Here is a 14,597-nt window from a genome sequence, read left to right on the forward strand (position 1 = left end):
AATGACAGTATTATTGACTTTGCTATGCTTGCATAACATGTATGCATGGAATTACATCCAATATAATTGTGACAAAGGTAAACAATCACTGCTCATCTTTCTTGACTTATCCACAGCTTTGGCTGACCACAAGATCCCCCTCCAACACCTCTTCCCTGTTATCTACCTTAGTGCACCGCATTTGCCCACTCCCATTCATATCTATCTAACCACAGTTAATATATCATCCACAGTGACAACTCCTCCCACTTCCATAAGAACATACGAAATAGGAGCAGGATTTGACCATACTGCTGCACCATTCAACATAGTCACAACTGATCTTGGACTTCAACTCCATTTTCCCACTCACTCCCCATTTCCCTTGATTTCCTGACAGACCAAAAATCTGCTTAGTTCAACCTTATATATATTTTCAGTGATGTTGAATTCGCAACCCTTTTGGGTTAGAGAATTCCAGATTTATTGGGCGTGATTTTCTGGAAAGATTTCCAAGTGTTGTAGCGAGCGCGAATGGCCATGTGTTTCCCGGCGCTCAGTCCAGTGAAACCGGTAACACAATGCAATGTTAATTGGTCCTCTTAACGAGGCCTCGGGGGCTTCTCGCCGCAAATAACGTCTCGTCAGCCGATTTGCCAGGACCGCGCTCGACAGCCCCCCACTAACTAAGCACTTAAACTGCACTTGCTCAGCCAACGCCAGCTCGCAATAATGGTGCTGAGGAGACTGGCCCCAAGACTCGGGGACGCTGATCTGGGGTAGCTCCTGGAAGCGATGGAAACCAGGAGGGATGTCCTGTTCCCCCGGGGATCCCGGAGGGTGAGCCACAAGGCAGCCAGTGCTGCCTGGAATGAGGTGGCGGCAGCCGTTAGTTCCAGCATTATAACAAAGAGGACTGGCCAGCGGTGCAGGAAGAAGGTCAGTGACCTACACCGGGCAGCACGAATGAGTAGACAACAACACCTCCCCCCCCACCCCACCCCAAGGGAGCATCCACTCCCCAACTCTCCAAGTGACGCCCAGCCCTCCCTCGCCCTTCACCCCAACCCCGCCTTCATACCCCCTCTCCCACCACTGAACCACACGTGTGGCTAAAGATGCTCTTTCTGTGTCTCCTCAGGAAAAGCTCTCCCATAATCGGCAGGAGAGGGCCAAGACTGGCAGTGGGGTGCTGGACTTGAGAATCCTCACCTCCTTCGAGGAGCGGGCCCTGGAGGTGCCTGGGGTGACCGAGGACAGATCGGTCACCCACGTGGAGGCTGGCGGACGCCACAGAGGTGAAGAACCACCTTGCTCCACCCGGGCGACCTGTCAAACGTGAGTAGTGATTACCTTACAGAATGACCCATCCCGCCCACTGACCACATGTCCATTCTTATGCAGGTCCTCCAGCCGACGGCACCGGCCCATCCAGGGTGGCCCCCTCTCCTGACTCTGAGGAGACCACCTCGGAGGAGAGTTCCGAGGATGCCACCGTGGTCGTGGAACAGCTGTCATCCCCATCCTCCACCAGTGCAGATACACACATCTCGGTGGGACATGTTAGTGGTCAGGCTTCTGGGGAACAATCTGGTGAGCACCACACTGCTGATGATGTACATATGGTGGAGGCAGGAAGCCCCAGAAGGGACAGCAATCGGAGAGCTGCCTGATCCCAGGACCCAGCTGGGTCCCAGCCTGATGCTGAGCCTCTGGAACAGGTTTACTTGGAGCTGAAGGAGACGATAGGAAGCGGCTGGGACATTCAGAGGGATATGTCAGCGTCACTCCAGTAGATCCGTCGCCGCTTGGAGGTGTCCCAGAGGCTATGGGTGCAGGAGATGTCGCCGGCAATGAGTGGCACCGAGGCCAACACTGCTAGAGTGGCGAACGCAGTGGAGAGCCTGGTGCACAATGTCAGCACCATTAGTGAAGGTGCCCAACGCATGGCGCAGCCGGTGAAGGTCATGGCTGAGGGCCTCGACAGAATAATTGCCTCACTGGGCAATGTGACCCAGTGCCAGGCAGACCTTGGTGAGGTTCTGCGGGACATGACCCACTCTGAGATATGAATGGCTGATGTCGCAGGTGGGCATTGCCAAGGTGCTGCAGAGCATTTCCCAGTCACTGAGGAGCATAGCTGAGGGTGTCGGCACCATGGTGCGGAACATGGGGAACCGCCAGAATTGGCAGAGCCAGATGATGCAGTGGCAGCTGGGGCTTGAAACAGCTGCCCCTCCGTACCCAAGGTGAACCCCAGGGCCCTATGGGCACCAATCGGGAGGAGGTGGCGCTGAGTGCCGACCTAGACCCATCCCATGGGATGGCGGCGGTGGCCACCAGCTCCCCCGAGCTCCACCGTTCTGATGAGGCCGCGTTTTCCAGGCAGCACAAAGGACAGGGTGGCACGGCTGTGCATGTGCTGCCGAAAAGTGAGCCAAGGCCCTTCAGCCCCAGAGTACGCCCGCCAGGGACTTCGAGCGACAAGGGACGAGGTAAGCAGCTGGCTGCCCCCGCCTCACATGTGCATCCAAGGGAAACACCAAGACGTAGTGGTAGAGCTAGGAGGGCAAAACACCTTGAGGATCACTGAAGGCAAAGGTTAAGGGTGAGGGGGGGGGGGTTTGGCACTATTAGGAATGGAGTATTATACAACACATTAAACAACTTTTTGCACAATCATTATGATGCTTCTGTCGCTTTCTTCCGCAATGCGGGCTGACTCCTGCCCCTGTGGCGCTCACCCAGCCTCCGGCCATGGACATGCCCCCGGAGCTGTGTCCCATCCCTGGGTGTTTTAATGTTGGCTGCTGCGTGTGTGGTGTTGACCCCTACACAGTGTCCAGGCATCAAGGTGTGATTGGAATGCTAGGCAATGATACATGCTACATGGCCCACCCACCCATGGGAATCCACTTGGCATGTGTCAAGTGCTCATTTCTCCTCGGTGGGGCAAACAGGCAGGGACAAGGGGTTGGGATCCAGGGGTTGGCAATGTGGTGCTGCGAGGAATTGCCCCCCGGTTGCTCCCCAACCCCCCCACCCAGCGTCTCCCCCACCACTCACCCTTGGCAGCCCACCACTGCGGAGTGCCCCCACCCTCTGCCGAGCTCTGTGCTGGCAAGCCCAGCACACCTGGACTCTTTGCCTGTAAGCAAAAGTTGCTACTCACCTCCTCGGCTCCCTACGGAAGCCCTTCCGTCAGGTTCACATTTTTCAAAAGGAGTAGTAATCTGTGCCAGCTTGAGCACTAGCTGGGGAGGCCGCTGAATCACGGGAGGTCGTTGGATAAGGGGTGGCTCGCTTAATTGTATGGAAATTGGGCTCAAGTGGTGATAATTGGTTTCTCGTACGCTACGGTTAGTTCCCGATTTCGCCTACGGGAACGGGCCAGTTGCATCGCAAACTGTTTGCCACCCGGCCCAGATCTCGTTTGTGGCCTCTCCCATTTTTCACCGGCCTTGTTACGCTTGAACGGGAACGTAATGAGGCCAGAGAATCGTGTCCAATTTCTCTGGTGTCATCATCATTCCCCCCCCCCCCAATGTATCATTGGGCACTCTCTGTTTATCATCTACATGCTACCCCTTGGTGACATTGTTAATTTGCACACTGCTGCTACCCAGCTCTACTCAACCCCATCTCTCTCAACTCCTTACTGTTTTTCCGATGTCCAGGCCTGGATGAGAAGAAATCATCCAATTAAATATTGAAACGATTAAAGCTATGTCTTCAGTCCCAGTCACAGCTAGCGGCTCCATCCCTCTCGCTGCTGACTGTCTGAGACTGAACTACCGTGTTGGCAATCTTGGTGTCATATTGGACCTTGAAATTAACTTCTGAACATATGTCCGCAACTAAATTAATCGGCAGAACCACAAAAGTAATCATCTCTGGGCCACCACCTGAACCACATGTAAATTGACATTGAGTAAATACGATCAGAGGGTTGAATGAGTGGCTCAAAGATTGGTGTCAGAGAAGTGGATTTCAATTCATGGGGCTCGGCACCAATACTGGGGAAGGAGGGAGCTCTCTATGGGCAGTGCCCCTCTGTAAAATGTGCATGAATGAATCCAGAATTGGGCCCATTTCCCACTCTCACAAAAATGGTAGGTGCCGTATTTGGGAGCAGGACCTCCGAATCAGGCCTTTTCCACCACGTTGGCAACAAGGGGGCAGTTCGACGTTATTTTTAAATTCCAGGCCTAGGCCTCAAAAGTGCTCCTGGAAAAGATCAGACAAAGGCTCTCGTACTTCATTACACCAGCAATAGTTGAGCAACAGTTCAGTTTCACCGCTGGCAAAGGGATATTAGATGCCATTCTAGTGCTGCGCAACATAATTGAAAAGTATGCCAAAAAGCACAATGTCAAGTAATTATGGATACTCTTTGTAGGCTGTGCAAAGGCCTCTGATTCAGTCCACCATGTAGAGCTATGGGAATCCCTGAGTGTGTTTGGAGTACCATATCACTTAATCTGGTTCAATCAGAGACTTTATGTGCCGGAAAAAGGTATGATGCATGTACTTGGACACTAGACAGAGCCATTCAGTTGAAAGGCTATGTGCACTGTTAATTGTGAGCCCAACATTCGATGGTGAGTTTAATAAACAGTTAATGTACAAATCCAGCAAGTTCCTTAGAAATAACAGTGAGGCTACAAGCACTGCTGCCTCCCAGGAACGTGAGTTCAATTCTGGCAGTGACCATCTGTGTGGAGCTTGCACATTCTCCATGTGTCTGCATGGATTTCCTCCGGGTACTCCGGTTTCTTCCCACAGTCCAAAGATGTGCAGGTCGGGTAGATTGGCCATACTAAAATTACTCCTTAGTGTCCAAAGATGTGCAGTTATGTGGGGCTACGGGGATAGGACAGGGGAGTGAACCTAGGCAGAGAGTCAGTGCAGACTCGATGGGCTGAATGGCCTCCTGCATTGTAGCGATTCTAATGAAATTCTATTCAATTCTTCAATGTGCAGCTTGTGCAAAGACATGAAGCATCATAAATTGACCAGCAAGTTCTGGAGATCTGCAATTCGTACCACATCTCAATACCCCTGAACTTACTGGATAATTTACACATGAATAATGGCCTGATGCAATAGAACCATAGAATTCCCACAGTGCAGAAGGAGGCCACTCGGCCCACCAAGTCAGCACCGACGCTCTGAAAGAGCACCCTACGGCGGCCCACTCCCCCACCCTCTCCTTGTAATACCACCCAACCTGCACACCTTTGGACTGTGGGAGGAATCCGGAGCACCCAGAGGAAACCCACGCAGACATGGGGAGAAAGTGCAAACTCAACATAGACAGTCACCTAAGGCAGGAATCGAACCAGGGTCCCTAATGCTGTGAGGCAGCAGTGCTAACCATGTGCTACCGTATTAATATGTCATTATTTTCTGAGGAAGATTTTGATTGACATCTTTGTTAACTACTAATTTACCTTTAAAGAAAACCTCTTAAATAGAAAGGAGGAAAGCTTAGGTCATTATTGGTCACCTAAATATTCCAGAAACAACAAATGGAAAGGATCAGCTGAAACTGAGGTCATTGACATAGAATCAGTCCCTTGGCAGACTACAAGTGCACCAATCCCATCGCTGACATTGCTAAAGATGTTAGCCTATGTCATTCCACCATATACATTGCTCCATAATGGATGTGCAGTAGAATACTTGAATTATACTTTAAGATGTTTGAATTGATACACCAATACTGTGGTGGGTTCTAAAGAGGATCTGTATCTTTCTATTTAATGATTGTCAGATTATTGTGTAATTAATTTTAAAAGGAACCATTGTGATCTTAGGCCAGTGGGTATTCATTGCCAAGTGTTAGGAATGAAAGGGTTGTCTGTTTTTTCAGAATCTATTACACTATGTTTTAAATTAGCAGTTGCTGCTGCACTGTGCATGAATATACCTTTTGCCATGCAACCTAGCTCATGATACAGTAAAATATTCAGGAAGTGCCTTCAATACAAGCGTACACACGTCAGCAATGGTATTTGAGCAACTGAATGTGGATATCACCAGCTGGCATCTGTGGTTAAACAAATCTTCATTGATGGTGCTATGCATCATGTTTCTGTCAGAAACTTGACAGGCAGTTTCTTTTGCTGAATGCATTGTGAAAGTTGTAGAAATGTTTACCTTTTAATTAGATTCTGTGTGCTGTAAATTAGGAAAGGAAGGCAATAACGATACCTGACCCCAATTTTTATTTAACATTTTCATGAATTTTGTTGTTTGCTTTGTTCTGCTTTCTTAACCTCGGGTTGTCAACGTTGGTTGATCCTGCTGCTACTAAACCCCCACCCCCACACACTGCTGCCATCGCCCAACACAACTATCGTCATGGCACACTGCCTTTCCACATCAATTATAAAGTGAACAGGTGCTTCTTTATACCCCATTGGATGATTCAGACTGTCAGTCAAATAGCCCTTTACCATCTATATATATAAGTAAAGTGTTAAAGAAAATGGAAAAAAAAACTTTTCTTTCGCTTTCAGATACTTTCCAGGGTTTGTGGGAGCTGTGTCCAGGAAATTGTAATTGCCAGACTCCAGGACAATTCTTAAGGGTTAACCCCCACCAACATTCCCAGATTGAGAGGGTAACTGAGCAGCTTATTCACATTGCAAGATGTAAAAACAAACAGAAAAGGCTTTACTTGCATATAATAGAGGTGGTTAGACTATTAATTTTTGGAATTCAAGTTATCAGGTTAAGGGAGAGTAATTTTCTGATCTTCTATAAGGGGAGACATTTGCCTTCATTCCATAATTTAGAGCTAGATTAGCTACGCTGTTTCTGGTGTTTTGTCAATGCTATTGTAGAAGCATGCTCATGAGGGACAGAACACTGTGCATGTTTATCCGACACCTAGACACAATTCATTTTATCTATTAATGTCATTCCAAATCACTATGAATTCTTAGAGTGTAAATGCAAACCTAGTGCAGTCAATGATATGGTAATCTGTGTAGCCATTTATTTATGCTAATACTTATTCTTCTTCGTTCCACATTCTGCACATACAACCGAGTCCAGACCTCTTCCAGTTGATACACAAGCAATATGTTTGACAGACTGTACAAAAATCTCACAATGTCATGTGCTGACATGTGATCTGTTAATCCCTGTCGAGGCAGATACTGTGCCCACACGCCACAGTTTTCCCCCACTCCTGCTTTATATTTTTTTCTCTGACAACCTTATTCACCTTTGTACGCAATAGAAAATGGTAGACTCAAACTCTGTAATTTGGTTTAAACATTGTAAAAGTTGCAATTAGTAATTGTGCTGCCAGTCCCTTGTTTTGTAAGCATATCAACATTCCACTTATCCCTCATGAAACAGGGAAAATCAGAAAAGTATAACACTCCTTAAGTAAAGTATCAGAAACCTTTTTTGAAAATTACTAAAATAAACAATAACCCTTAACTAGATGCAAACAACCAAAGTCTCCAAAAGCAACCCCTCAAACCAAGAAACAAACCCTCCCCGCTGCGTATTCACCCCTCTTCTCCCCCCGCCGTGTATTCACCCGTCTTCTTCTCCCCCACCCCCACCCCACTTTAACAGCTGACAGTGACCAACTCTCTAAATTACAATATAAACAGCCACATTCTCCAGTTGAACGCTTCAATTAACTCTGTCACGATGTGTATTTGACCTTCACGAGGTGCAAAATCTATCGAAACCCCTAACTACACCGAAGCACACGGCAGCGTTGCTAGCCTCCAACCCAGCAGGATCTGCCTCCACTCCACCAACGATGTGAAGGGAAGGGCACCCAGCCTTGTACCCATCCACAGCTCCAGCACATCCAAAACTCCAAAAATAGCCACCAAAGGACAGGGCTCCAGCTCAATACTTAAGATAGAACATAGAACATAGAAAATACAGCACAGAACAGGCCCTTCGGCCCACGATGTTGTGCCGAACCTTTGTCCTAGATTAATCATAGATTATCATTGAATTTACAGTGCAGAAGGAGGCCATTCGGCCCCCTGAGTCTGCACCGGCTCTTGGAAAGAGCACCCCACCCAAACTCAACACCTCCACCCAACACCAAGGGCAATTTTGGACACTAAGGGCAATTTATCATGGCCAATCCACCTACCCTGCACATCTTTGGACTGTGGGAGGAAACCGGAGCACCCGGAGGAAACCCACGCAGACACGGGGAGGACGTGCAGACTCCGCACAGACAGTGACCCAAGCCGGAATCGAACCTGGGACCCTGGAGCTGTGAAGCAATTGTGCTATCCACAATGCTACCGTGCTGCCCCTAAAAACAAATAAATCTACACTATATCATTTTACCGTAATCCATGTACCTATCCAATAGATGCTTGAAGGTCCCTAATGTTTCCGATTCAACTACTTCCACAGGCAGTGCATTCCATGCCCCCACTACTCTCTGGGTAAAGAACCTACCTCTGATATCCCTCCTATATCTTCCACCTTTCACCTTAAATTTATGTCTCCTTGTAATGGTTTGTTCCACCCGGGGAAAAAGTCTCTGAAGATCGCTAACATGATGTTCAAAAACGACCGCCAAAACCCCCTCCAATTTTGCACAGGACTAAAACATGTGTCTGTGTGGTGAGCGGACCAAGCAGCACTCACACCTATCTGCCACACCCTGAAAAAAATCGACTCTCTTGGCCTGAGTGAGGTACGCTTGAAACACTGCTTTGTATCAGGCTGAATCAGTCTCGCACCCAATGATGTGGCGTTCACCCTCCGCAGTACCTCACTCCATACCTCCTCCTAAGTACCAGAGATATTGATCTACATTATTCTGATGCTGACTCTGCTCCAACAATGAGTGCCATCTGCATCTCACAAGCATACTTTGTGTGAAGAAAATCTTCTGGGAATCAGTTCTAACTTTTCATTTTATTTGCACCTATTCCCCTTGTTCTAGTCTCACATTTTAGATTGAAATAATTCACTCAGTGTACCTTCTCAATTGTTTATTATTTTACATGCATCTTTAAGATATTCTTTCAATCAACTCTTTATAACTGAGTCCTTGATGCTGGGGTCAGTTACTCTTTTTGAAAATGAATACCTTGTTAACCTATTTTCAACCTGTTGGGTCTACATTATTCATTGACTCTTTCATAAGGAATATCGCTAAAGTCTCACTCAGACCATAAATGTCATCAATACTGGGAGATTTATTATTTTAATTTTATAACAACTTTCTTTTAGCCTGTGTCATGTTTTTGGGTTTTTACAGGAGATAATTTCACAAGTTTATCATCATCAGGCATCTCATTAAACTCTATATGTTCCCTACAATCCAGAGCATGATTTTTTTCGACTCAATTTCTAGGTAAATAATAATTAACTTGCAAGGATTGTAACAGAGAACTATTGAAATGCATCATCAGCCACTACTTTTAAAAGGTAAATTGAATGTGAACTTTTACCAAACTGAAACCCATCCTCTCAACTTATAAAGGTGTTTTGTACATATAAATAAGACAAATAATTGAACAGTACATATTTTAAAATAGTGTAACACAAATTTCTCTACTCTTCTCTCTCCAATAGATAATGAAGATGCCAGTCATTTTCTCTTTAAATGTAAACTTCAAATTATAAACTCACTTCTCACTCAGAAACAAAGATGAATAAGGGGAGTTAAGTTAAGGATCAGCCAGGATCTTATTGATTGGTGTAATAAACTCGAAGGGCTGAATTCCTATTCCTATGGAATGGACTATCATTTGAAAACTAACTCAGATATCCACGTGTAAACATGGGGGTCTCAAGTTGTTATCTTCAGGACCAGAACTGACTGTATATTGCTTACATGAAGCCCAAAATAATCCCATAACAGGAGTTTCCACTAGCTACCAATGAGGTAGCCAGTCAGTAATCCTGTCCCTTTCTTGTAGATATCAGAACCCAAAATAAGACCTGAATCCATGATTTATGTCAGAGTATTTGGGACCACCCGTGCAAACATTCTTATCGGCAAGTTAGGCTGTGGTGTAGTGGTAATACTAATCCAAAGGCCTAGGCTAATGCTCTGGGGACACAGGTTCAAATCCCACCATGTCAGCTAACAAAATCATACTCAGAATCATATCTGACAATGTCCCAGACACCACCATCACCATCCCTGGGTCTGTCCTGCAGAGGTGATGTTCAGTGGCACCCAGTCAAGAGAGTAGTCCAGGGAGTCCTCAGCATTGACATCCTATGGCATCATGTCAAACATGGAAAAGGAAACCTCCTGCTGATTACCACCTACTGTCTCCCATGCCCCTCAGCAAATGAACCAGTGTTCCTTCATATTGAACACCACTATGAAGAAGAATTGAGTGTGGCATGAGCACAGAATGTACACGTGTAGGGAATTTGGTGTCCATCAGTGGCTCAGTAGCACCACTACTGGCTAAACTGACTGAGGCCTAAAGGACATAGGTGCTAGACTAGGCCTGTGACAGGCGGTGAGGAAGCCAACGGGAGAAAAACCTTATCCTCACCAATTTACCATTATAGAGGCATCTGTCCAGCATTGGTAGGAGTGACCACCACACAATTCCTGCAAAGAAAAAGTCTGGTCTTCACATTGAGGATACCCTCCATTATGTGTGACACTACTACAGTGCCAAATGGGATAGATTGGCGACAGATGTGGCAACTCAAAACAAGGGATACATGAGATGCTGTGGGCCATCAGCAGCAGCAGAAAGGTACACAACCACAATCTGTAACCTTATGGCCCAGCACATTCCCCCACTCTATCATGACCATCACGCCGAAGAATCAACCCTGGTCAATGAAGAGTGCAGGAGGGCCTGTTAGGAGCAGTGGCTGGCATACCTAAAAATGACGTGTCAATTTGGTGAAGCTACAGCAAAAAACTACGTGTACCAAACAATCCATGCAGCATTGAGAGCTAAATGACTCCACAGCCAATGGATCAGATCCAAGCTCTGAAGTCTTGCCACATCCAGTTGTGAATGGTGGTGGACAATTTTTTAAAAAAATAACTGGATGAGGAGGTTCCACAAATATCCCCATTCTCAATGATTGAAGAGCCCAGCACACCAACCTCAGCCAGAAGTGCCTGGTTGACAATCCATCTTTGCCTCTTCCTGAGGTCCCAAGCATCACAGATGCCAGCCTTCAGCCAATTTGATTCACTCCATGTGATAACAAGAAACAGCTGAAGGCACTGGATACTGCAAAGGCTGTGGGTTCAGACAACATTCCAGCAATAGTACTTGAGACTTGTCCTCCAAAACTAGCTGCGCTCCTAGCCAAGCTATTCCAGTTCAGCTACAACACTGGCACCTACACAACATTGTGTGAAGTTGCCACGGTATGTCCTATCGACAAAAAAGCACGACAGATCCAACCCAGCCAATTACTGCCCCATTGGTCGACTCAATCATCAGCAAGGTGATGGAAGGGTTCATGGACAGTGCTATCAGGCAACACTTGGTCAGAAATAACCTACTCACTGACGCTCAGTTTGCATTTCGTCAGGGCCACACAGCTCCCAACTTCATGACAGCCTTGGTTCAAACATGGACAAAAGAGCTGAACTCCAGAGGTGAGGTAAGAGTGACAACCCTTGCCATCAGAGCAGCATTTGATCAGGTGTAGCATCAAGGATCCCCAGCAAAACTAGGGTCAATGTGAAACGGGAAAACTACCCATTGGTTGGAGTCATACCTGGCACAAAGGAAGATGGTTGTGGTTGTTGGAGGTGAATCCTCTCAGCTTCAGGGCATCATTACTTAAGTTCCTCGAGGTAGTGTACTAGGCCCAGCCATCTTCAGCTGCTTCATCAATGACCTTTTCTCCATTATAACGTCAGAACTGGGGATATTTGCTGATGATTGCACAATGTTCAGACCGTTCGCCACTTACATAAAACATACAGTGCAGAAGGAGGCCATTCGGCCCATCAAGTCTGCACCGACCCACTTAAGCCCTCACTTCCAACCTATCCCCGTAACCCAACAACCCCTCCTCACCTTTTTGGGCACGAAGGGCAATATATCATGGCCAATCCACCTAACATGCACATCTTTGGACTGTGGGAGGAAACCGGAGCACCCGGAGGAAACCCACACTCACATGGGGAGAATGTGCAGACTCCACAAAGACAGTGACCCAGCAGGGAATCGATCCTGGGATCCTGGCATTGTGAAGTCACAGTGCTATCCATTTGTGCTACCGTGCTGCCCACTTATCAGATACTAAAGCAGTCCTTGTCCAAATTCAGCAAGAACTAGACAATATCCAGATTTGGGCTAATAAGTGGCAAGTTACATTCATGCCACACAAGTGCCAGGCAATGACCACCTCCCCTTGACACTCAGTGACATTGCCATCAGTGAATCACCCGCTATATGGCTGAACCAGATATATATGGCTGAATCAGATCAGCCATATATATATACTGTGGCTACAAGAGCAGGTCAGAGGCTGGGGATTTCGCAGTTAGTAACTCATCTCCTAACTCCCTGAAGTCTGTCCGCCATCTCCAAGGCACAAGTCAAGAGCGTGATAGAATATAAACACTAAAAATGCTGGGAAGACTCAGCAGATCTAGCAGGATCTGGAGAGAGAGAAACAGAGTTTACGTTTTGAGTCTTCAGAGTTAAAGAGCCGGAGAATTGCATCCCGGCGTCGGAGCGGCGTGGCGGAAATTTCCCGCATCCCTGGCGATTCTCCAACCCGGTGCGGGCTCGGAGAATCCCGCCCTTAATCTACCCACCCTTTCCTTAAACTTGTCTGATCACCGATCTTCAGATGTACTTCTTGTAAAAAAGCCACATCTGCCTTCATGCTCCTCAAGTGTGCGAACATACGCAATCGTTGACTGGCCCATTCAGCCCTCTCACATTCCATGTGACCAGCCTGGTCGGGGGAGCACCCCACCTCCTCCCCTGCCGATCAACCATATCCTTTTTTGGGCCAGCCCGTGTCACGTGACCCCCCCCCCCCGGTCCACATTCGGATGCCATCGTCATCATTCCTTTTCTTGCTGCGCCACACCAGCCACACCTTTGTCAGCAGCCCCTCCTCCTTCCACAAACAAAACAACAACCCCATCCTCCTACGCTAATCACCTGGCCACCTCCCACTGTGCTCCCGTTAGCTAGCCCGCCCAGCTAGCCTTACAGCCCCTGCCCAAGGCCTCTGAGCCTCCTACCCCCCCACCCACTGATACACCCCCATCCCCCGCTCACATACGTCCATGGAACAAACAACACAAAAACAGAAAAAAAGGTGCACTCACCCTCGACACTCCCCAAGCATCCCGTCACCAAACCCAGCAAAACATCTCACAGGAGAAAGGTCCTCCAACAGCCATCACACGAAAAGACAGATAAAGCAAACATCACCTCATACCTCCTCCAAAGTTCAGTGTCCTCCTTCTCCTGCCAGTCCATTGTCTCTTAAAAATTCCATCACCTCCTCTGGCGTTCCCAAATAATGTTATTGATTGTTAAAAGTCACCCAGAGGCGGGCCGGGTACAGCATCCCAAACTTCACCCCCTTCTTAAAGAGGGCAACCTTCACCCAATGAACCCAGCTCTCCTCTTCACCAAGTCCACACCCAGGACCTGGTACACCCGAAGCTCGTTCCCTTCCCAGGTGCACCTCCTCGTCTGCCTCACCCATCTCAATATCTTTTCCTTATCCAGGAACCGGAAGAGACGCACCACCATCGCCCTTGGTGGCTCGTTCGCCTGCAGCTTCCTCATCAGCACCCCGTGCACTCAGTCGACCTCCAGGGGCCGGTCAAGGGCCCACTCCCCCATCAACCTCTCCAACATTGGCTACGTACGAGTCAGCGTCCACTTCCTCGATGCCCTCAGGCATCGCCACAATTCTTAAATTCTGTCTCTTGGAGCGACTCTCTAGGTCCTCCACCTTCTCCCTTAACCGTTTCTGAGTATCCTGCTTCTCACCTTTTTCGGCCGCCAAAGAGGCAAGCTGCTCCTCATGCTCCCCCACCGTCTCCTCCACTTCCCTATTAGCCCTAAGACTCCAGCCTCTGTTCCACACAGTCGATTCCTGCTTTTAGTGGTTCCAAAGCCTTGGCTAGGTCCTCCTGGGCTTCCCTCCTCTGCCAGCTGCACTTCTCATTCAGGAAGTCTGCCAGTTGCTCCGTCCACCACTGTGCGGTCAAGACTGGCTCTTTACCTTCCACCATCTTGACCTGTGCCATATGAAGATGCTCTTGCTCCAACTGCTCCCTTCTTCTCGACCCACTTCTGGCCCATGGATCCATCCACCAGCCCCACCAGTGGAGTTTATCTTTCTTCAGTCACCTCGAGACTTTCTTTCACCAAAACATCCGTCCTGTAAGTGGGGAAAATGAACAAAAAAACTCACCTCGAGCGGGAGCTGTCAAATGTGCGACCACTCACTCCATGGCTCCCACCGGAAGTCGAGTCGAGAATTTATAAATAAAACATGCGAGCGGCACGGTGGCACAGTTGTTAGCACTGCTGCCTCACGGCACCGAGGATCAAGTTCGATCCCGGCCCCGGGTCACTGTCCGTGTGGAGTTTGCACATTCTCCCCGTGTCTGGGTGGGTTTCATCCCC

General features: G+C 48.0%; 1 protein-coding gene across 16 annotated transcripts in view; it reads left to right on the plus strand.

Annotated features, from left to right (window-relative positions):
• Positions 1–14,597, plus strand: part of LOC140429588 (guanine nucleotide-binding protein G(I)/G(S)/G(O) subunit gamma-7) — a 508,117-nt gene that overhangs the window by 462,391 nt on the left and 31,129 nt on the right. For 8 of the 16 annotated variants that reach the window (XR_011949128.1, XR_011949130.1, XM_072516805.1 and 5 more), the window contains one exon: positions 1,121–1,317. The exons of the other annotated variants lie outside the window; for them this stretch is intronic. Coding sequence is in view for 6 of the 8 variants with exons in the window: in XM_072516805.1 (XP_072372906.1) it covers positions 1,121–1,317 (197 nt within the window). In the remaining 2 variants the exon portion in view is untranslated. The remainder of the gene's footprint in view (positions 1–1,120; positions 1,318–14,597) is intronic. 16 annotated transcript variants of the gene reach the window in all.

The sequence above is a fragment of the Scyliorhinus torazame genome, chromosome 9, assembly GCF_047496885.1.
Source record: "Scyliorhinus torazame isolate Kashiwa2021f chromosome 9, sScyTor2.1, whole genome shotgun sequence".
NCBI classification, from domain to species: domain Eukaryota; kingdom Metazoa; phylum Chordata; class Chondrichthyes; order Carcharhiniformes; family Scyliorhinidae; genus Scyliorhinus; species Scyliorhinus torazame.